The sequence below is a fragment of the Fusarium fujikuroi genome, chromosome FFUJ_chr10 (assembly GCF_900079805.1).
Source record: "Fusarium fujikuroi IMI 58289 draft genome, chromosome FFUJ_chr10".
Taxonomy (NCBI): Eukaryota; Fungi; Ascomycota; class Sordariomycetes; order Hypocreales; family Nectriaceae; genus Fusarium; species Fusarium fujikuroi.
The window spans coordinates 1,693,328-1,715,121 of NC_036631.1; the positions used below are offsets into that span (position 1 = coordinate 1,693,328).

Genomic DNA, 21,794 nt, shown 5'->3' on the forward strand with positions numbered 1-21,794 from the left:
AGTTCTTGAAAGGGCAAAAGGATTGTTTCATGGATGGTAACATGGAAACAGAGGATCGATGAAAGGGCCGATGTATTCTCCTGTAGATCGACTTACTCCGCGGCTGTTGATCACCATAAGCACTTACTCCTGGGAAACCTTCTTAGTGCGTTTGTAGCCAAGTCCGTGTTATTTCCCCAGATTGATGTTCCCTCGGCTCATGCACAAAGTGTAGGGAATATTACACACAATAGTACCGGACGGTACGCACCATCTGTTATGGGACCTATCATGCGACTTTCTTATACTAGCCTTATGTTGGACTTTCGAGACTCATCCGCACTTATTAGCGGAACACCTCCTCCGGATTCAGGAGGCAAGGTCGCAACAAGGCCGAAGAAACTGGCATTGTCCAGGGAATCAAGGACAAAGAGACCGATACGCTTGTAACTACTTCCAGCTCCATAAAGTGCTTGAAGAATAAGACCCTCAATTATCGCAAAGGCTTCCCCAACTGGATTCTCGTCTGGATTATTTACCTGGCGCCGTAATGCTGACCTCAAGGGCAGAAACGAAAGTGATTTCCCGCCCTGAAAAGTCGTCTCCAGAGTATCTGGGTAGGCGTAGATCGTTGCCGACATTTCCAAAAGCTTCAATCCGATGTTTTGTGCGCCTATCCTCCTGCTGCTTTCACGGACAATGCCTTCACAGATGCACCCTCGTAGCTGAATCGACCCCTTCACTTGCTGCGACCGAGAGGAAGTTTCAACAAGATGACTTCTAACATCGATGATTTCGATCAGGTCTTCATCTCGCGGTAGATTTGTCCTCTGAGGCAAAACACCAGAGTCAACGGCAGCCCATGACCATGACGGAACGCGATCAGGATTTTGGGGTCGGGGTCTAGGTTCTAGTACAACCCAGTTGAGTCCTTCAACGATCCTTGACTCCCAGAGACCTGCTAGATATTCATCGCCAGAATTCTTCTTGAACATCTCAGCTATACCAGCCATGGCCATCAGCCGGTCATCGGCGTATGTTAGACGGCACTTGGAGTAGGTCTTGACCAGATTTGTCCACTGCTGATAAACATCCACGGTCATTGTCTTGTCTTCTTCTTTTGCCCAGGCAGTTCGACGATGACCATCGTCAAAGAACGCATCAATTGCCTTCAGGTCAGGCGTGTACACTGCGTCGGTGGGTTGAGGCGACCAGCGAGGAAACATCTCGCTCTTGTTCATCTCAAAGCATTCCCATACTGCCTGAGTCTTGGTGAAATGGAGCACTCTTGGCGATAGAATACGCTCCTGAAATACCCATCCACGGTGGGTGAGTGGACCTTGTGTTAGTCGCTGCATGTAATGCTGATCCCAAACGTCAAACCTTCTAGGTTTGCCATCGGCGAACGGAACCTTGATGTGCCCTACAAGTGTTTCCCGAGCAGTGCGTAGACGAAATAGTCCTTCATCAGGGCCTTCGGAAGCGGTTGCGGAGATGGTGCAGGCAGAGTTGGCATAGACCAAATGCATCTGGAGTGATTCTCGGGCCCAATCTTCCGGCGAATCTTGAATGATGCACAGTGAGTCTATCCAGAGATACCTGATAGAGAATCGACGGGCAACGGTGATGGCTTCCCTGAATGTCTTGGGAAGTTGAGATATCGGTGCACCCTTACGGAAGACTTCAAAATTCGAGCTGAATAGACTAATCGAAGGGACTTTAGCCCATCTATAACTCAGAGTCATATATTCCGGAGGATCCATGATATCTTGTGGGTAAAGACAAAGCTTCCAGATATCACCAGAACCAATGTCGATGAGCCGCGATGGGGCAAAGTTGGGCGAAGACCGCAATCGATGACACAATTCGTGCGATTGGCTACATGCTTCGTACCACCCGGAAGCCAGCCGGTGGACTTTTTCTGATGAGGTACTGGCTTGGAAGTCCGCGGCCCATTCCTGCAGCATCGAAGACTCCTCATCTGAACACCTTAGTGGTTATACCAAGCTTGATGGGAAGGGAAGTAAACAAACCCTCACACGGAAGGAAACAAAACACGTTTCCTTGGTACTTTAAGTCGATGCATGGTCCAATTTTGAACACTAGGTATCTTATGTGCCAATAGATAGCTCCGTACCAGCCTGGTGCCCAGGCTCGTCGCCCCAGGCCGCAGTCAAAGGGTACCCATGTGCCAGGTTCGTTGGACCAGCCGTTGATGGAAGCATCTGCCACGGAGTCCCAAAGTTTCGCACATATATAGCATCCCTGATCCACGGCCTGTTTGAAGCTAGAGAAAGTGCTGTGGTGCTGGCACTCTGCGTGGAGACTATTCTCGACTGCTTCCAAACCTGTTTGCAACATATCGAAACAGACGCTGCAAAGTTTGCTGTGGTTCACCATCTTGCTCTTTCATTTGATAGAAAATATTCTCAAACTTGGAATGAAGCGCTCTCAACTTTGAGACAATAGAAGTAATTGAGGTCGCTTTCCTCAGAGTAGAGTTTAGGCAAGACGCTCGCCTTGTCGCAAGGCAGATCGAATTTGAAGCGGGGTTCAGGCAGATCTCAAGGCAGAATTACCATAAAGTTGCCTCACTGGCAATAATTTCGCCAATGCCTTCATGTGATAGATCGCCCTTCGATCCCGGAAGAAAACTCAGTACAGGCCTTCCAAAAGCCGATCGTAATAGCATCGGTATTGACTGTGTTTTGTTGTCGCACACGGAGCAAACGATTCTAAACATACACAAGCACCAAACAGTTACATGATAGACAAACGAGGAGGCTCTGGGAAAGGGGCAATCAGCCATACTTCAATGCTCAAACCGACATTTCCAATCTTTTGTCTGGATATTTGGTCTCCTGGCTTGATACGGAGCTTGAGGTTCAGTTTTCGCCTTTTGATGCTCACTACCCTGCGGCGGTGGGTCGTCAGCCATAAGCCAGTAAGCCAAAAAATCGGCACCCCAAAACAGCAGAAGCCACTGGGAAAAATAAGCCAATCGATAAGCCAGGCCTGTGACGTTTTTCATGCAGTGTAACGTTGGAAAATATTAAACGCCGCTTATCTCCCCCCAAAGTTATGTCCGCGACCACGCAGCGGCCTTCAAAGGTGCACGCCAACACCCGGAGATAGGCTGCAATTGCCGGAGTGGATCATAACGGGCATACATTAGAGTTGACAACTTCCCGATTCCGTCAATGTTTCTTGTAAATCCCCATTCTTTACTGGACAGTCGAACGCGGACATGGGGCTGTGTAGGAATGGCGTGCCATAGTTTTCGTATCAAACTCCGCCATTTGAACTGCAGAGAAGAACAAAATTTAGAACTCTGCAAAAGATGAATCTTATTTAAACCATCTTGGTTCTCCTTTGCCAGGACACAAACCACTGACATCTCCTCAAGCTTTTCTGATAACTACACACAACTACAATTTACCTTTTACCACTTACAAAACACTCTGTTTTCAATATGGCCCGAGTCTGGTTAATCACTGGTTCTTCTCGAGGAGTTGGCCGCGCCTTGGTCGAAAAGATCCTCGAGTCAGGCGATGTCGTTGTCGCAACTGCTCGCAACCCATCTCAGCTCGACGACATTGTCGCCAAGTATGGATCAGACAAGATACTCGCAACTGCCCTTGATGTAACAGACTTTGAACAAGCCAACAAGGCAGCCAAGGAAGCTGTTGACAAGTTTGGCCGCATCGACGTTGTCGTCAACAACGCCGGCTACGCAGACATGGCATCCATCGAAGATGCAGACATTAAAGGTTTTCGCGAGCAGGTTGACGTCAACCTTTTTGGAGTCGTTAATGTCACAAAAGCCATCGTGCCTATAATGCGCAAACAAAAGTCCGGCCACGTTATTCAAGTCTCAAGCGTCGGAGGTCGCGTCGGTACACCCGGAGCAGCAGCTTACCAGAGTGCCAAATGGGCCGTTGGGGGATTTTCTACTGTTCTATCACAAGAAGTGGCCCCCTTCGGTATCAAGGTCACCGTTGCCGAGCCAGGTGGCATCAAGACTGACTGGGCCACCACTGCCACTGAGACGGCCAAGGTCAGCGAGCCCTATGAACAGACTGTTGGCCAAATGATCCAGCTGGTCAAGGGACACTCAACGTGGACGGAGGCATCTGAGATAGCTAGAGCTATTATTCACCTTTCGAATGTGGAGGACCCCCCATTAAGAATTATCTTGGGCAAGGATGCGCTCCAATATGCCCACATGGCGGCCAAGGCTCTTGCTGAATCTGATGAGAAGTGGGACAGTGTCTCAAAGCTGGAATTCTGATGTTGCACTTGTGACACACCGATGCTTGGGCAGACATCGCTGAAGCCTTTTGTACAATAGTGAATTGATAGCCTTAATCTTTATCCTGACTTACATCCTTTTACCACTAAAATTTCAATTTATGAACGCTTTCTCACCCAATTTCTTCACGACACTATCCATCTTTTTTTGAAATACGTGGAACTCAGTGCCATCGCAAGATGATAGGATACTCCAGGCAGGTCACATCTCACAATAAGCAAGGATATGTCCATATCCAAATGCATAAGCGAATGTTTTCGCTGGTTGGTTGATTAGTTGGTGGAAGTTCCACCGCCAGACCCATACAATTATGCAGGAACATCGAGTTTTACTGACAACCGGAATAAAAATATTCGATCGCCTTCTGCAGAGGTTTTACTGAAATTATTCTACCGCAGGTTTATTTCCACAAAGCCGGTTTCATCCGCTAAAGTCTCCTACAAGCTCGGCTATCAAAGTCCGCGAGGGTCTTATCTTAGCGTCTCGCTGACTTATCGGGTTTCTACGGTTCGCTAAATCAGATCCGCCAGCCAACTTGAACATTGCGTCACACGACCATCAACAATTGAACTTCATTTTCACTACTCACATTCACCATGATGTCCAGAAGTCGAGAAGCAAGAAGCATTGTCGCTTCGCTAAGTAGGCCACACGTACTGCGATCATTCAGCCCTGCATTGGCGCGTCCCATTGCCAACAGCTTCCATACAACAACTCCGACCAAAACAGATGGCGTATTTCAGGGCCTTGAGGACAAGAGGCAACCGATGCCGTGGATAGAGGCGTTCGAGCGTCAGCAAAAGGGTCTGCCGGCTCACAAGTCCGATGACTATCCCAAGGAGCGCGATCTGACCCCCAAGAAAATGAGCGACAGCTATCATCGCGTCGTGCTTCCTCTCAAGAAAGACCCTTGGCTGTCAGACACTTATGTCAACTCTTCCGGTCACATAAGGTAGGCGCGCCGATTGACCCAACCATACGCTCGAACTAATCGTGTTTATAGACTAGGGACATTATTCATGGACCTGGATGCACTCTCTGGAATCATCGTGTACAAACATACCGGCCCTGGAGTCACTACAGTGACCGCCGCTTTGGATCGTATCACAATAGCGCACCCACTCACCGAAATTTGCGACCTTGAGTACAGCGGCCAGGTCACTTATGCCTCTGGCAGGAGTAGTGTTGAAATCACCTGCAAAGTCGCCAAGGCTAGAGAAGAAGGCGAGCCTAGCAAGCCTGAGGATGTACTTCTGACATGCACCTTCACAATGGTCGCCCTGGATCCCAACACAAGAAAGCCAGTCAACATCCCCAAGCTAGTTCCCACCAATGCAGAAGAAGAGAAGATCTTCAAGGCTGGAGAGGCAAAGTCGCTGTCCAAAAAGGAAAACTCCAAGGCTTCGCTTCTTCAGACTGAACCCAACGATGCAGAATCCGCTCTGATTCATCAGATTTGGTTGAGGCAACTTGCCTACCATGATCCCAACAATGATCTTCGTCAACCATCCAACGTCGTTGCTATGTCCAAGACCCAGCTTTCCACAGCTGCGATCATGCAACCCCAGTACCGAAATCGTCACCAGACCATGATCTTTGGTGGCTTCCATTTGAAACAGACCTTTGAGCTTGCGTTCTGTTGTGCGGCCAGTTTTGCTCATGCCCGGCCAACCTTTATCAGCGCTGATCCTTGCACGTTCCGAAATCCCGTTCCTGTGGGAAGCGTTCTGTACCTGACCGCCACTGTCGCATACACCGATCCTCCTCTGTTGGAGGAAGACGGCACTGAGCCTGGCTTCTCAAACCCCGAGAAGCCCATGACTCGTGTGCATGTTCGAGTTGACAGCAAGGTCCGTGATGTTGAGCATGGTGTTGCAAAGCCAACTGGTCAGTTCAACTATACCTTTTCTGTGCCCAAAGATCTTAAGGTCTTGCCGCATACCTATGAGGAGTACATGGTGTATATTGATGCTAGGAGACGTGTTTCACTGGGTGATAGCCAGCGAAAGGAAGAGTCAAAGGCCTTCTCGGAAAAGAGGCCTGAAGCCACGGATAATGTCAACCTGATTGGATGAAGGATTAGTGCTTATGCGAGCTTCCAGTGAGCAGGCCTAGATACTCTCGAAGGCAGGTGGTGTTATCCGAAGTTGAGGAAGGAAGACGACACGTAGGAACACCGCCGAAGGGGAGGATTTAATCATTATGTCCGAACCTTAATACCGATGTGAGAATTTCTAGCCCACGGGGAAACAAAGCTCAGGACTTTGATCCTAAATGACAAAAAGACTTAGGTAATTTAGGATACTTTTTTTCTAAGTTTATTTTGCGACCTTATATCAAGGTCTGATGTTTTCTTGCTCCCTGAGGCTAGCATAATAGCCCAAAATGGATTCCATTGAACCATTGTTCATTTCCACATGCGATAAGACCGTTAACTCCGGGCCTGGAGCACTATTTTTGGTCGGTCTGGACGTTCCCTTCACCTTTCGCTCATAAACACTCTGGATAATCTCTGATATATTGACCACTGACCGCTAAGATGGCAATTTCAAGAGAAGAACGACTGAAACTCGCGACTATTGATCCTGAGCTAGACGACGTAAGTCTCTAGCACTGACATTGACATGAATGACCCCAAACTGATATGGCCCAGTACCTCAAAACAATAACTATTCCCCAGATTGACACTTCTGATCCAGCGAAGGCAATTGCGAGTTTGAGATGGTATATGAAAAGCCTACATAAGCTGCCTGATCCCGAGAGTGGTGTTGTTGAGCGTGATATCTATTACACTGCAAGAGATGGCCTCACGTTGCGCGCTCATGTCTACGAGCCAGCGGAAAGGTCCAAGCCCGCTCCGCCGTTGATTGTTTACATTCACAGTGGTGGATGGACTATCGGATCTCCGGAAGATGCTGAGCGCTCGTGTCGTGATATTGTTCAAAGGCTGGGGGTCGTTTGTCTGGCACCATCATATCGACAAGGACCTGAAGACCCGTTTCCGGCTAGTATCAACGATGTCTGGGATGGCTTGAAATGGATTGCTGCGAATGCAGACTCCGAGCTGGAGGTCTCACTGTCGAAGGGGTTCGTCATTGGTGGTTCATCAGCCGGAGGAAACATGGCTGCGATAGCCAGTCATCTGGCACGAGATGAGAACTTGACGCCTGCGATAACTGGTGTCTTTCTGCTCGCTCCAATGATACTGCCACCAGAGAAGAAAGATGCTCTGCCGGATAAGTATAAAGACTTTTACCTGTCTCGGACTCAAGCTGAGTGTAAAGACGACCCTATTCTCACCCCAGCTTTGGACAAGGTTTTCCATAACTCTGCGGCTGGGGATATGTCCTCGCCGCTCTTTGTTCCGTTTATCTGGCCAACGGGCCACCACGGCCTACCGAAAACCTATTTTCAAGTCTGTGGAATGGATGTCCTTCGCGACGAGGCTTTGATCTACGAGCAGGTGCTGCGCGAGGATAATGGAATTGAGACGCGACTGGATATTTATCCAGGTATGCCTCATATCTTCTGGGGTGCTTTCGCACATTTGAGCCAGGGAAAGAAAGCAACTGTCGATCTTGTTGAAGGCATCAAGTGGCTCTTGAATTGATACATCGGCAACTTAGATCTGGCTAATGCGAGAGTATTTTACTGGACATTATAAACTCTTGTGATATTCTCATTTTATGTCGAGGAATCTCCTGAGATTGATACGTCTTCCTCCACGGCCCTTAATCTTATACCTTCTCAGTTTCCTCCCTCTTCTCCGCCGCTAATCGGGTCAATACTTCCGATGACTCCTCCTCTCGACCAAGAGGCACAAAGACATGATCATGGTAGAAACCACTAACAGGGTTACAACCAATGCCCTTGGCCGCTAATCTCGTCGCAATAACCGCCATGAACCCGACAGCTTCCAGGCTCGATGTGACATCGAGAGTGACCATCTTGCACGGGAAGAAGTATTCGATCTTGTTTGATTCCGCGTAGTCCTTGCTAACAATCACTGTGATTCCCTCGGACTCTTTGAAGATCATTTGCGTTTCGGGCAGGGGTGGTAGATTGGAGGTGTCGGTGAACGTGGCGAAGACGTAGGTGGTTGGATGGACCGTATGGGTCAGAGTTGACAAGAGCTTGCTGAGCGACAGCTCGCCAGGATCGTTGGCCATCAGCGACACGATTGCGCACTTGAAAGCTGCCTCGAATGTGGTGGGAACTAGACAAAATGCTTGCGTGAAGGATTCGATCCAACGCAACAGAGCACACGGCTTAGAGATTTGTACTTGACTATTTAGATGGTGGAGTACAAAACGCGGATGCGGTCAATTGCAGGGCGCGCCTAAAGAGCTAATGACGTCACTTCTAATTCATCACCGTCGATGGGGTCAAGGCTTTCAAGTAGGTATATGTTGAAAATTGGCTGCGCTAAACTCGTGAACAGAACAAGAGATCTAATATCAACATCATTTCCATCTTGAGTACCCATACAGCGATTGGACTGATCATTAAGCACCCTGGAGTCCACCAGGTCCCTGCTCAGCCTTGGCCTTAGCTTTATTGAAAGCATCGATAGCAGCACCAGTCTTGATGACAGCAGAGGGTGCGTCGAGGGGAGGCAAGACAAGTTCGACCAACTGCGTTTCATCAGCAACGTCTCTCGATCAAGGTGAAATTGGATGAAGTCTTACCTCAAGGCAGCCTACATTGCCAAACTTGGGGTCCTCAAGGAGTGGTGATAGCTCCCCGCAAGTCTTGATAGGGCCGTGGTACTTGGATTCGAATACGGGTCCGAAAGTCTTGCCGAGCATGGAATAGTCCAGAACTGCGACCTCATTATAAAAGGCTTCCTTGCCATGGATCAGACGCTCAACTGTGTATCCGCCATTGTTGAGCACGAATCTGGAACATGTCAGCAAACGCCAAAGGCTGCCGTCAGAACTGTGAAGAAGGTAAGTACTTACATGATTGGTTTGAGGTCCCACCGCAGCATGTCTGCCAGTGCCTGAATAGTGAGGTGCATGGAGCCTTCTCCAGTGACCAGGATAGGCCTCTTCCACTTTCCTTCGCTTTCCTTGATAGCCTGACCAACCCCAACAATGGCACCGGTAGCATACCCAATGCTTCCATATACGGTCTGGTTGAACATCATCACACCGCTGGGGAGTTTGGTATCGCACAGACCAAAAGCGGAGGTGCCGGTCTCGCCAATGATCACATCACCTGGGAGAAAGAAGGAGCTGAGTGCCTGTGCCAGTCAGTATCAGCCTTCACTAGAAGAAGCATTGGAGTAACCTACGCCCCAGAGGAAATCTTGCTTGAGGCCGTCGTTGGCCTGGAAGTTGAACTTTGGATATGGGTCCCAAGTGACACATCGTGAAGCCATGGAAACTGGCATCGAACGAAGCGAATCCACGAGGCGTTGAAGAACCTGAAAGGGTTAGCTGACTTCGCTGATGATGACCGAAAGCTATGCTCACAAGCTTCATGGAGACCGGGTACTGCGTCTTGCCGATCCAAACAGCGAATCTTTGGAGGTCAATAATAACAGCATCCTTGTTAACAACAGTGGTAAACTCTCCCGTGTTGAAATCAGATGGATAGTTGCCGATCCAAATGACCATATCGGAAGATTCCAGCGCCTCTCTAACGGCGGGCAGAGTACCAGCGCCAGAGTGGACACCAGCGAACTGGGGAATGGCTTCATCAAGACCTCCTTTGCCCATGGCGGTAGTAAAAGTTGGGAAGTTGGTCAACTTGATCAGCTCATGCGATTCATTGAGTACACCGTGGCGCACAGCCCCTATAGATGGTTAGTGGGTTTATTGTGCAATTGGCGGCTTTTTGGACTTGCCTCCATCAACAATGATAGCTGGATTGCTCGATCTTTCCATCAGCCTTTCGATCTCTTCAACAACACTCTCCTCGAGAGCTGGATCGTTTGGAAGCAGCTTGATAGGAATTGGGACGTTGAGGCCCTCGGCATCGATCATTTCGTACGCAATATCGACGCTGAGCCCGATATAGACGGGTCGGCTCTCACGCATCATGGTGCTAAGCGTTTCATCGATCTCCTGGGCCGCAGTAGGGGCATAATTGATCACAACAGTTGCAGCAGTGATGTTCTTAGCCATATTCTCATACATGTCGAACTTTCCGTTGCCAAGACTGTGGTGCATGATTCTCTTGTTGCGAACTGCATCGACAGCCGGGTAGCCAACGATATGTACAACAGGAACAAATTCCGCATAGTGACCGGCCATACCGCAGTAGGCAGAGAGTTCACCAGGCCCAAAGGTGGTAACAAAGGCTCCCGCACCACGGACGCGAGCGTAGCCATCTGCAGCGTAAGAAGAGATGAGTTCATTGGGGTTGCCTTTCCAGGCGAGATCGTTGTCGGTGACGAGATCCAGAAGAGCGAGTTCGTAGTCTCCTGGAACGCCAAAGACTGAGCGGATGCCGAGCTCATGAAGACGGCGGAAGAGGTAGTCACCAACTTTGATTTCAGGCATGGCAAATAGTGGAGTGGGGTTTAGCTTGGATAGAAAGTGAAGTATTGAGTAAGAAGAATGTTTTGATTGAAGTGCTGCTCTGTTATTTCTGAGGGATCAAGACCATATATTTATACTTAGCCGTCGTAATCAAGGATGTCGTTGTGTGAAGGGCTCATGCCGTTGTAACCGCCTTTCGGACGAGAAGCATTGACGATGGTCGTTCTGTACACCATGGCTGCTTATGCCGCAGACATGGGTGGTGCGGAATTAGAAGCCACCCTCCAAGAGGGATAGAATGCAACATATGATACTGCTATGTCGGCCACGGTCATACAAAGTAGTATTGAAGTGCTGTGTTCCGCTTTGAGCCGCCTGTATGGTGAGCCGCAAGTGCCGTGCCAAGGTTCTGCAGATTTAGTGGCTTGCCCGTTGGAATAACGGTGACGGCCAAAAATATCCGCTGGTCCATGACCCTGGTTCTTAGCAATTTTCGTATCTGGTATGCAGTCAAGCCGATAAGGGATTGGTCTTGGTATGCTAGTCCCAAAACCGTCCTTCTGTTGTTGCTGTACCCACGATACTTCACCGAGCTGCCTTATAATTGATCCATGGTTGGGTCAATCGACCTCACAAGTTTAGGCTACAAACATCTCAACGAGGTTTGTAATTAGCATTATAAAGTTTTCTTAAACGCCGTTCAAGGTGTGTAAGCACAAAGAGTATGACGCCAATTGAGACACATGACCCTAAGCGGATTAAAGGTCGAATCAAGAATTATCGTATACTGCAGTGAAAAATAGCAACGGGGGCATCACGGTATTTCGAAGAATTTCAGGGCCGGCGGGGTAGGCTAGGCTAGGGCTGCGGTGATACGCGGTAATAAGTGATGGTTGCATTGCGGGCTGAACAAACATGCGATGACATTCCATCAAAGCCATCTATGTCACACTGCAACGAAGAAGCGGAATAAAACCGCCTCAGACGATAGATACCGCAAGTAAAGAGATCTTGGTATTCCAAATACCTGGATATTGTGTTCAGTGTAACATAAGGCTGCCAATTCATAGACGTCGAATGACGAAGTCCTGCATGATGTGATATCGGGTTCCCCGAAGTTGAGTTTTTTATTGCGAAGCATCCGAGTCTCATCCGCCGCTAACTGCAAAGAGTAACATGCACTTACAGGCCAATAAACGTCCTTAGTCGATAGCTGAAGGTAAGCACTCCCAGCGGCATCACAGTTAACTTCGCTGAATGTTCCACTGCATTTCAAGCTCTCGTTCTCTGGCTTTCCTCCGAATTCCATAAGGCACACGGATAGCTACAGACCCTCGCCTGTTCAGATTCAGCAGATTATCTGCAATAGAGTCGTAAATCAAGGTATATGTCATATTACCAACGATCCCCCCCAGACGCGCCAAACTAATTTCACATCAACGTCTCATCATCATGATGACCCCGTGTTAGCAACCGGTAAAGAGCGGTGCCTGTCACTCAAGTCTTTTCCGTACTCTTTGTCGATGACCATCATAAGCTTTGAGGTTTGTAAAAGTGAAAGAGCAAACATTTGCGATGTGGCAAAGCCAACATGCAGCTGGAGTCCTGCCTGTCAGTGTATCAAAGAGAGAACCGGCCGTCAATGGGCCATTGAAGTCTCTCATAATTCCCTGTTTATCCTAATACTCACGTTTGCAAAAAGCCCCGTTAGGAAGTGACCAACGCTCAATGAGAGCTCAAAGAGACTGTCTGGCTCCTCATAGGCCCCGGCTCCGAAGAGACGACTGTACAAACGCAACATACTGCTTCAGCCTGATCTCACCTTGCATGCATTCGAGCGGGGTAGTAATCATGCCATCGATAAGCTCAAATTCATCGTCTTGGTCTTGGATTTATCTTCGCAATCTCGCAACCTGATTGTTTTCTTCTATCTTGCTCGTTACTGGTAAACACGCAGCTGTAGCCGCAGACTCATCTACCTTGAAGCCTATCATGTCGGATCCTGAAGAAATCGCGAAAGAGGAGGCAATCCTCGAGGACATTTCCGATAGCCATATTTGTGTCCCAGATCAGATGTTCAAGGTCGCTCATCGATACTTCACCCGATACAGAAGAGTCGGATTGATGACCGACCTTGACAAAGCTATCAGCATGGCAACTAAGGCTATTGACCTCACGCCCGAGAGTAACGGACAGCGAACTTCACGTCTGGTCAACCTCTCTGTCTACTGGCACGAGAAATACCCAAGAAGTGATCCACAAAATGCTCAAGGACTTCAGGACTCCATTAAAGCTTCGCGAGACGCGATCGCAGCTCTTCCAGAAACTTACCCAAACCGAGGAACAATTCTTGACCAGTTATCCACAAAGCTAGGATTGCTTTTCATGCAGACGCGAGAGCTGGCACTTATCGAAGAAAACATTGCAGTCCAACGAGAAGCTGTGGAGGTAACGCAAATCAGCAACCCGAAGCGTGTTCTTTTTCTCGCCAACCTAGCTGCTCCTCTTACAGCTAGACACCAAGTGCTTGGAAACAAGGAAGATCTCGATGAAGCGATTCAAATATGTCGTGATGTCATAGCACAGACGGATGTAAACTCGCCCCAGCTTCTCGAGAGACTTGGGAACCTCTCGCTAGGTTTAAGCGAAAGGTACGATACACATGGTGACCAAACCGATCTCTACGAAGCCATCGAAGTTGTGAAACAGGCTATTGAAGTCACTGAAGAGGATAGTCTGGAACGCATGGCCCAGCTGAGCAATTATGCTAATTTCCTTGGTGACCGATATCTCAGGACGGGAAATACCAGCGATCTTGAAGAGTCCATTCACATATTCGAAATGGTCTGTGGTCGTGTTGCAGATGAGGAGGTCTACTTGGACAGACATAAATGTCTCAGCAACTTTGGCATTCAGCTCAGTCGAAGGTACAGAAGAATAGGAACCGTGGCTGATTTGAAGCAAGCGATACAAGTCGGAAGAAGGGCTTGTGAGCTGAGCCCCGACGACGATAGCAAGTCAAAGAACCTTTCCAACCTAGCGATCGTTTTGAAGCACGAATACTTCAGAACAGATGATCCTGGAGTTCTCGAGGAAGCAATCAGTGTTCAGAGAAAGGCTGTAGAGGCCGTCCATAAGAATCACTCCGACATATTTGCAACCTTTCACAACCTTGCGACTCTTCTCACTACGAAATACAAACTTACACAAAAGTTGGAGGACCTTGAAGAGGCGTTGAGACTTGGGCGGCAGGCTGTCGACATGACACCTGAAGATCATGCCAATAGAGCTGCTTGTCTCAACACCCTGGCAGTGCAGTTGAGTGACTTGTCCAAAAAGACTGGACTGTCAAGCCACTTACAAGAAGCCATCCGTTATGGGCGAGAAGCCCTGGACACCACTGGAGAAAACCATCCGGAGCGTGCGAATAGGCTGGTCAATCTAGGTGGTCGATACGGAGATCTGTTCTGGGAGACGAAAGAAAAAGAACATCTCGATGCTGCCATTGCACACTTAGAGTCTGCCTTGAATAGCCCTAACGCTTACGACGATACCCGCATCCGTGCAGGAAAAGAGCTCGTCCAGTACTACGCGGCTGTACCTGACTGGGATAAGGCTTATAAAGCTGTCAAGACTGCGATGGATCTTGTTCCCAATCTCATTGCACAGACTACTAGCAATGCTGATAAGCAAGATGCACTGGTCCAGGTTTATGGCTTATCATCTGATGCAGCGGCTGTGGCACTCTCGGCAAACAAAGGAGCCCTTGCTGCGCTGCGGTTTCTTGAACAAGGACGTGGAATGATGGCAGCGTCCGTTGAAGATTCACGGATGGAAAGCCTTGATCTGCGGGCTGAGCATCCCGAACTCGCTGAACGTCTAAACCGATTACAAGGTCAAATCAATTCATTTGCGGCTATCGGTTCTTCCAGTGATGAGGTCCACGGGTCTTCGTTATCAGGCGGACATGTCAATGTGAACCATAACCCGGACGAGCTTCGCGGACTACTTGACGAGATCCGCCAAAAGCCCGGATTTGAAGACTTTCTCTCTGCTCCAAGCGAATCAAGCATCAAAGATGCTGCCATTCCGGGAGCAATTGTTGTCATCAACGTCAGCGAATTCCGCCGTGACGCTATCCTCGTGGAGCACAACAAGATCCACAGCATTCCGTTGCCTCAGCTTATGATCCAGGACATAAGGTCCAATACCCAACAAGCTCATACTTCAAGTCCAAAGATACTCGAGTGGTTGTGGCATACTATTGCTGAACCCGTCCTTGGTGCAATAGCCATCAATGGGGTTTCTTCTGAAGAACGCCTGCCACGGATTTGGTGGATCCCAACGGGCCTATTGAGCATATACCCTCTCCATGCAGCTGGCCGACATTACAAAGGGTCACGGAATACTGTGATCGACAGAGCCATGTCATCGTATAGCTCATCTATCAGAGCCATTATCCGGACTCGGGGTCGTGCAGGTCTAAACCCGGTTCCCTTGGGCAACGAGCGGGCCGTCCTTGTATCTATGGAGCGAACACCAGGGTACAGTACACTCCCTTCGGCTGGCAAAGAGATAGCTCAGTTACGTCCCATCTGCGAGTCCAAAGGATTTGAAGTAGTTGAACCAAAGTCCCTCAAAGAAGACATTGTTTCGCAGCTTCCAGGTTGTAAAATCTTCCACTTCGCTGGCCACGGTGCCACCAACTTACGCGACCCTTCTCAAAGCAGCCTTCTGTTGGAGGATGAGCCTCTAACTGTGTCAAACCTCCTCGAAACCAACATCCATCAATACTCGCCATTCCTTGCATACCTTTCGGCATGCGGTACTGGACAGATTGCCCATGAGAAGTTCCTTGATGAAAGTGTTCATCTTATCAGTGCCTTTCAGCTAGCTGGATTTCGTCATGTTATCGGTACTCTCTGGGAAGTTGGCGACAGTATCAGCGTTCATATGGCAAGGATCACCTACGAAGCTTTCCAGCGTGGTGACTCGGCAGATGAGTCGGTATGTCGAGGCTTACATAAAGCAACATTGGAGCTTTGCGATCGGTGGTTTAAAGAACAGACTCCGACTCGTGGTCGTAAGAGGAAGTCAGGATCCATTCTAAGGGATGAAAGAGGAGAGACGCTTGGTCCCCGTGATATTGAAGCCTTGGAAGATGAAGATGATGAAGATACTCTTAGATTGCCACAATGGGTTCCATATGTTCATTACGGAGTATAAATCGTAACTAATCATCTCTTAGTATGATGAAGATCCGAGCTCAGTCGTTCAGTGGCCTGTTCTATATGTGGTTTATGTACTCTACTAGTAAAACATAATCATATCTTCACTGTCGTCTCCTGCCTCCCGGAGAAATGGAGCCAGAAGCTTCACGAGACTTCTGAGCGCCCACCAACTATCCTCTCATTCGTGATAGGGATGATGTTAAGAATGAAGATAAGCTCTGTGTATATTTAAACAGTACTAGGTATGAACAAGACTGAAGGAGACAAACCTCAGACTGAAAATGAGAATCTGCTGGCTGAATTTGGATTTTCTCTCCGGTTGGCTGCACAATTCTTAAACCAGTACGCTAGGATAGTATTTTGAAAGCCGCAAAATACTAATAACAACTTAGGCATGCGAATTATTTACATATCTCGAGACATTGCTCCAAGGTCATTGGGAAAGACTACAGATGATAAGAGAGATAAGATAAAGGTCTTATCTCTGATAAGATAAGTGCTCTAGTGCTTCTCAAAATGGCAATCTCCTAACGTCACCGGCTCGACTTACCCTAGGCCTAGGATTCTAATCACTTAGCCTTTTGTTCTTCCCTTCTTCCATTTCCCATAAGAACTAGATTATCCTATTGCTCTCAAAGGAGTGCAAGCATCTTTAAGGTGGGCATAACGGAATTTGCGCAATTAAATACATTATATGCTTGTTTGTTACTTGTGTCTCCTGGAACATCTTGTTTTATCTAAAATACAATTTATAATGGTGCAAGCAAAGCTCAAAGGAGTAAAAAGATCATAAGCTTACATATAGCCTTCAGTGAGATTCGAAGCGGTTGTCGAAACCCCCATTACCTTTGGCTCAGGGTACTATTTCTGCAAACAATACAACTCTTAATGGTCATGTGCAACACTACGAAGCCCAGACTCCCAATGCAGTTAAACCTGGTACCTCGGTCCGACAGTCTGAGGAACCACAGACGTCCATGAATGACTCTGGGCAAGATCCCGTCGGACCGACGAGCTCGACCCCGTTAGTTTCGCCCCCCAGCCCCAGATTCTCTTTTCCTTAACCCCAGCTTTTGCTTGGCCTGCATCGCCATCTCCATCCCCAGACCCATCAAGCGCCCCTCAAAAGCATATCTAGAGACGCGCGACACGAGATTCTGTCTTCCCCGGACCGACGAACGAGCCAGATCTCGAGTTTATGGATGGCGATTCGCGCCTAAAGACCTCATGAGCTGACCTCGACCCACTGGTCACGGATTTGGAGTCCCAAAACCCCGAGAACCGACTGAGATTTCCCGTAAGCCACTGCCACTCGGAGAATAACACCATTCCCGAGCTTGACTGTCCATCGAAGAGGCACTGTTAGTGTCTCGAACTTTAACCTCAAACATGAGCCAAGGCGACGACGCGTCCCTGGACACCGTGTCACCATCCAATACCATCACAATGGCTTCTAAACCGTCATCAAAGGTCAAGCATATTCCCGCTGATGAGCCGAAGAGGCAAGCCCACAATGCAGAAGCCAGCGCCGCCACGGCACTAGAGCACGAGCTTACCTTTCGCGACGCCGTGCGTCTCTACCCCAAGGCCATTGGCTTCTCGCTGCTGTTCTCCATGGCGATTATCATGGAAGGCTACGATATGGCTCTCATTGGCTCGTTTTACGGATATGAATCGTACGTTATTCCCTGTTCCCACGGCAGGCAAAAACGCTAATTTGCTTTTTTAGGTTCCGCAACAAGTATGGCAACCAACCAGATCCCGATGGCGGCATGGTTATCTCTGCGGATTGGCAGACGTACATCCAAGTCGGTGGCATGTGCGGGCAAATTTTCGGGCTGTATCTCAATGGCTGGGTCTCTGATGCTATTGGATACAAGAAGACTATGATACTGGCGCAGATCATCATGGTTGCTTTCACGTTTATCGTCTTCTTCGCGAAGAATATCGAGATGATCCTTGCAGGTCAGATTCTTATGGGCATTCCATGGGGCGTCTTTCAGACCTTGACGTTGGCATATGCATCTGATATCGCTCCCGTGGTTCTCAGGCCTTATCTCACGGCTTATGTGAATCTCTGCTGGGTTATCGGGCAATTGATATCAGCGGGGGTCCTTCGTGGACTTCTTAATCTGGATAATGAGTGGTCATATCGCGTTCCATTTGCTTTGCAATGGATGTGGCCACCGTTCATCATCCTCGGCACGATTTTTGCGCCAGAATCGCCTTGGTGGTTGGTTCGCATGGGCCGTCACGAAGATGCAAAGAAGGCTATCCTGGGCCTCGTCACGCCTCAGCCGGACCTCAAGTTCGATGCCGATGCGCAAGTCTCAATGATTCACGAGACGAATGAGCTTGAAAAAGCTACGTCTGCGGGCACTAACTATTGGCACTGCTTCATGAGAGCTGACTTGAGACGGACTGAGATTGCGTCCATAACATACGTCGCGCAAGCCATGTGCGGCAGCGTTCTTATGGGGTATTCAGTCCAATTTTATGAGCGCGCAGGCCTCTCGTCAAACAGCGCGTTTACACTTAACATTGTACAGTACTCTGTAGGCGCAATCGGCGTCATCCTTTCTTGGTTCCTCATGGCGAGATATGGACGTCGCGCGCTATACATCGCCGGCACAACCTCGCTCTTTATAATCCTTCTAGTAGTCGGTGGCCTTGGATTCGCACCTCAAAGCAAAACAGGCCCTTCATGGGCGATCGGCAGCCTTCTCATCTTTTATACCTTTGTCTACGATCTAGCAGTTGGACCAGTCTGCTACACCATTGTTGCAGAGATTCCGTCGACACGATTGAAAGCGAAAACGATCGTATTGGCGCGCAACTTTAATAATATGGCAGGGCTGGTAAATAATACGCTGATGCCAAGAATGCTTGGTGTACATGCATGGAACTGGGGTGCGAAAACAGGTCTTTTCTGGGCGGCGTTTTGCTTTCTCATCATGGTTTGGGCATATTTTCGTCTTCCGGAACCAAAAGGCAGGACTTATGGAGAGTTGGATGTTTTGTTTGAGCATAGAGTCAGCGCACGTAAATTTGCCGAAGCGCGGGTGGATCAATTTGGACATAGGACGGGTGCTGTCCAGGTTGGTGCGCATTCTAGGTGACTAACGATTGTTCTGGGTAAACTATGGGTATGTAAGGGACACGGATTTTAGATTGGCGTTAACATGTAATCAATTTGCATATCTTGCTCACAGTGGCTTCATTCGCGGCCGAATCACAGCTGCAGGCGAAATAATTAGCCAAGACATTGTCACCCTGCAGTCGCATCTGCAGTGAAGCAGCTGACAATCTGTTCCTCTGGAAGGGGAAATAATCGGGTACTTCCCAAATGCGTAGTAGATAGCAATGGAAGTTAATCATGAGGCGCGGGGAGCGCTCAAACCTCGGATTTGATCTCGGACCGTCATGATTGCAACGGATATCCTAGCGTTAACTCTAGATAGACACGCCTTTCTCTTGGCTCTTTGACGATCTACCACGATCTCCACCCAAAAATCCCTTCTCGTCGGCTGATTAGCTGCAGCTGCAGTCTTGTCGGTCCGACGACATCGGCAAACCGAAGCGGCTGGGGCGTAATCTGGGGGTCTAGAGAGGTCGGCTGAATTACCTACTTATTAGGCAAAACCCGGGCTCGACCATTTATCGTTGCTTCATTTTTCTTCCATTTATATATCTTTTGACATTCCTTCGCCGTTTAATGACTGCGTTTGAGAAGTATAAAGTGACGGCGGAGGCGAAAACGTACTTGGGCACTCCGAAAAGAACTACAATGACGGTCAAGAACACAACACCCCGCCCTCGATGGCATCCTTCGCCGACATACCACCTCAAAGCACCTCGGGGTTGGATCAATGATCCGTGCGCACCCGGATATGACCCCTCAACAGGCACATACCACCTATCTTATCAGTGTCAGTACACCCATTCAATCTCTCGGCCAACTCTTATGCTCACTTTGCCACCAGGGAACCCCAAATCCTGCGATTGGGGTGACATCACTTGGGGTCATTACACAAGCAGAGACGGTCTCACATGGAAGCAAAACACACAAAATCCAGTCCTAGAACCCTCTGAGCCTTACGATGACAAGGGCATCTTCACTGGCTGTCTTCATCCTACAGGTCTTCAAGGAGAAGAAGGCCAACTCACCGTCATCTACTCATCCATCACAAATCTTCCCATCCACTGGACTTTGCCGTACACTCGAAATTGTGCTGGACTGTCAGTAGCAACATCAACAGACGGTGGTAAGACATGGCAGAAGAGTGAACAGAACCCGATCTTGGAGGGTGAACCCGAAGATCTCACCGTCACAGGTTTCAGAGACCCATTCCTGGCGGAATGGCCGGCTTTGGATGAATTGAGAGGCGAGGCAAACTTGTATGGCTTTGTTTCTGGAGGTGTTGTCGACGGCGGACCTACAGTGTTTCTTTACGCGATTTTACCGAACGACTTGACACAGTGGACATACCTCGGCCCTTTGATCGACTTGCCCACAGGATACAGCCCCTCCGGTCAATGGGGCGGCGACTTTGGTGTCAATTGGGAGTGCGTTAACTTCATGACCCTTCACAACGAGTCCGAGGAGCGGCCTTTCTTGCTTATGGGAACTGAAGGAGGGGTTAAACCTGGTGCTAAGGAGGGCAGTGATCAGTGGTCGCTTTGGATGGCTGGGTCTCTTGAGCAGACCGAACAAGGACCCAGGATAAAGCCCGAGTACAGTGGAATCCTCGACCACGGATGTTTATACGCACCCAACTCTTACGAGCACCCTATCACCAAGAACAGGATCGTCTGGGGATGGCTGAAGGAGGACGAGCTTACCTTGGCTCGACGCGAATCAAAGGGTTGGACCGGATACTTCTCTATTCCTCGCGAGCTATTTTTATTCACGGTCGAAAACGTAACGAGGACTCTAACTTCATCGTTGGCCGATGTTGGTTGCATTAAGGCTACTGAGAATGGGCGTGGATCAAACACAGTTCAGACTTTGGGAATCCGGCCACTGCCAGATCTGCAAGGACTCAGGCGAGACAAGCCCGGCTACTGGAATAACATTGACACGGGCGCCAATCTTGGAAAGCTAGTAGATACATGTACTGGAAGCTGGGAGTTAGAAGCCACAATCAAGGTCTCACCAAACGACCAAGGCCTTGGATTCTGGATTCGACACAACGAGGACTTGTCTGAAGGAACAGCCATTCACTTCTCCCCCCAAAGCGAGAAGATCACCGTCGATCGAAGCAAATCCAACCACGAAGCCGATATCGAAAAGAATGCTGTTTCAGGACCTTTCGCTCTCTTCTACTCTGACAGAAACGGCTCAGAGGAGTTGGAGAAGATGCACCTGAGAATATTCTGCGATGGCGATGTTCTTGAGGTCTTTGCCAACGATCGATTTGCTTTATCGACTATGATTTATGCGGATACGAGAGATTGCACGGGTTTGAGCTGGTTTGTTGAGGGACAGGGAGCGGGCGAGACTGTTTTCGAATCGGTGAAGCTATGGGAGAACATGAAGGAGGTTGTTGAGGTTGATGAACCTGTTGTTTATGAGCGAAGTCAGTTGTGATGAACAGCTACTGACATACCGGCGCATGGAGTTGTCATTATCGGGTTTATGACAGTCGAAAAGCCATAAATTGAACTTACTTCCATGGAATGTCCTCCTTTTTTCTTACTACCCATGCTAACTATTTATGGTTTGCGGGGCGGTCACTGCCACCGGCTCTTCCCTTGCTTTTCCCCTGTGAATTGTTTCAAGGT

General features: G+C 48.8%; 9 protein-coding genes; 6 read left to right on the plus strand and 3 right to left on the minus strand.

The window, feature by feature from the left end:
- Nucleotides 1–281: 281 nt before the first annotated feature.
- Nucleotides 282–1,946, minus strand: FFUJ_10850 (related to tol protein; the record flags this gene model as incomplete). Its single annotated transcript, XM_023569680.1, has 1 exon — nucleotides 282–1,946. One exon carries the CDS (start codon nucleotides 1,944–1,946, stop codon nucleotides 282–284), a length of 1,665 nt encoding a protein of 554 aa, XP_023436859.1.
- Nucleotides 1,947–3,451: 1,505 nt separating this feature from the next.
- Nucleotides 3,452–4,270, plus strand: FFUJ_10851 (related to ketoreductases; the record flags this gene model as incomplete). The annotated part of the gene is made up of 1 exon (XM_023569681.1): nucleotides 3,452–4,270. The coding sequence occupies one exon, from the start codon at nucleotides 3,452–3,454 to the stop codon at nucleotides 4,268–4,270; it is 819 nt and encodes a 272-aa protein (XP_023436860.1).
- A 617-nt stretch (nucleotides 4,271–4,887) lies between these two features.
- Nucleotides 4,888–6,366, plus strand: FFUJ_10852 (related to acyl-CoA thioester hydrolase, mitochondrial precursor; the record flags this gene model as incomplete). XM_023569682.1 has 2 exons in its annotated part: nucleotides 4,888–5,243; nucleotides 5,295–6,366. 2 exons carry the CDS (start codon nucleotides 4,888–4,890, stop codon nucleotides 6,364–6,366), a joined length of 1,428 nt encoding a protein of 475 aa, XP_023436861.1.
- Nucleotides 6,367–6,830: 464 nt separating this feature from the next.
- Nucleotides 6,831–7,901, plus strand: FFUJ_10853 (related to Putative sterigmatocystin biosynthesis lipase/esterase STCI; the record flags this gene model as incomplete). XM_023569683.1 has 2 exons in its annotated part: nucleotides 6,831–6,890; nucleotides 6,945–7,901. The coding sequence occupies 2 exons, from the start codon at nucleotides 6,831–6,833 to the stop codon at nucleotides 7,899–7,901; spliced, it is 1,017 nt and encodes a 338-aa protein (XP_023436862.1).
- Nucleotides 7,902–8,028: 127 nt separating this feature from the next.
- Nucleotides 8,029–8,460, minus strand: FFUJ_10854 (related to COG3602 family protein; the record flags this gene model as incomplete). Its single annotated transcript, XM_023569684.1, has 1 exon — nucleotides 8,029–8,460. One exon carries the CDS (start codon nucleotides 8,458–8,460, stop codon nucleotides 8,029–8,031), a length of 432 nt encoding a protein of 143 aa, XP_023436863.1.
- Nucleotides 8,461–8,796: 336 nt separating this feature from the next.
- FFUJ_10855 (probable PDC1-Pyruvate decarboxylase, isozyme 1) lies at nucleotides 8,797–10,800 on the minus strand (the record flags this gene model as incomplete). XM_023569686.1 has 6 exons in its annotated part: nucleotides 8,797–8,925; nucleotides 8,980–9,190; nucleotides 9,253–9,536; nucleotides 9,588–9,719; nucleotides 9,769–10,091; nucleotides 10,131–10,800. 6 exons carry the CDS (start codon nucleotides 10,798–10,800, stop codon nucleotides 8,797–8,799), a joined length of 1,749 nt encoding a protein of 582 aa, XP_023437196.1.
- Nucleotides 10,801–12,771: 1,971 nt separating this feature from the next.
- On the plus strand, nucleotides 12,772–16,005 carry FFUJ_10856 (uncharacterized protein; the record flags this gene model as incomplete). Its single annotated transcript, XM_023569687.1, has 1 exon — nucleotides 12,772–16,005. The coding sequence occupies one exon, from the start codon at nucleotides 12,772–12,774 to the stop codon at nucleotides 16,003–16,005; it is 3,234 nt and encodes a 1,077-aa protein (XP_023436864.1).
- Nucleotides 16,006–17,399: 1,394 nt separating this feature from the next.
- Nucleotides 17,400–19,129, plus strand: FFUJ_10857 (probable maltose permease; the record flags this gene model as incomplete). XM_023569688.1 has 2 exons in its annotated part: nucleotides 17,400–17,686; nucleotides 17,740–19,129. 2 exons carry the CDS (start codon nucleotides 17,400–17,402, stop codon nucleotides 19,127–19,129), a joined length of 1,677 nt encoding a protein of 558 aa, XP_023436865.1.
- A 668-nt stretch (nucleotides 19,130–19,797) lies between these two features.
- Nucleotides 19,798–21,600, plus strand: FFUJ_10858 (related to acid beta-fructofuranosidase precursor; the record flags this gene model as incomplete). Its single annotated transcript, XM_023569689.1, has 1 exon — nucleotides 19,798–21,600. The coding sequence occupies one exon, from the start codon at nucleotides 19,798–19,800 to the stop codon at nucleotides 21,598–21,600; it is 1,803 nt and encodes a 600-aa protein (XP_023436866.1).
- Nucleotides 21,601–21,794: the final 194 nt, after the last annotated feature.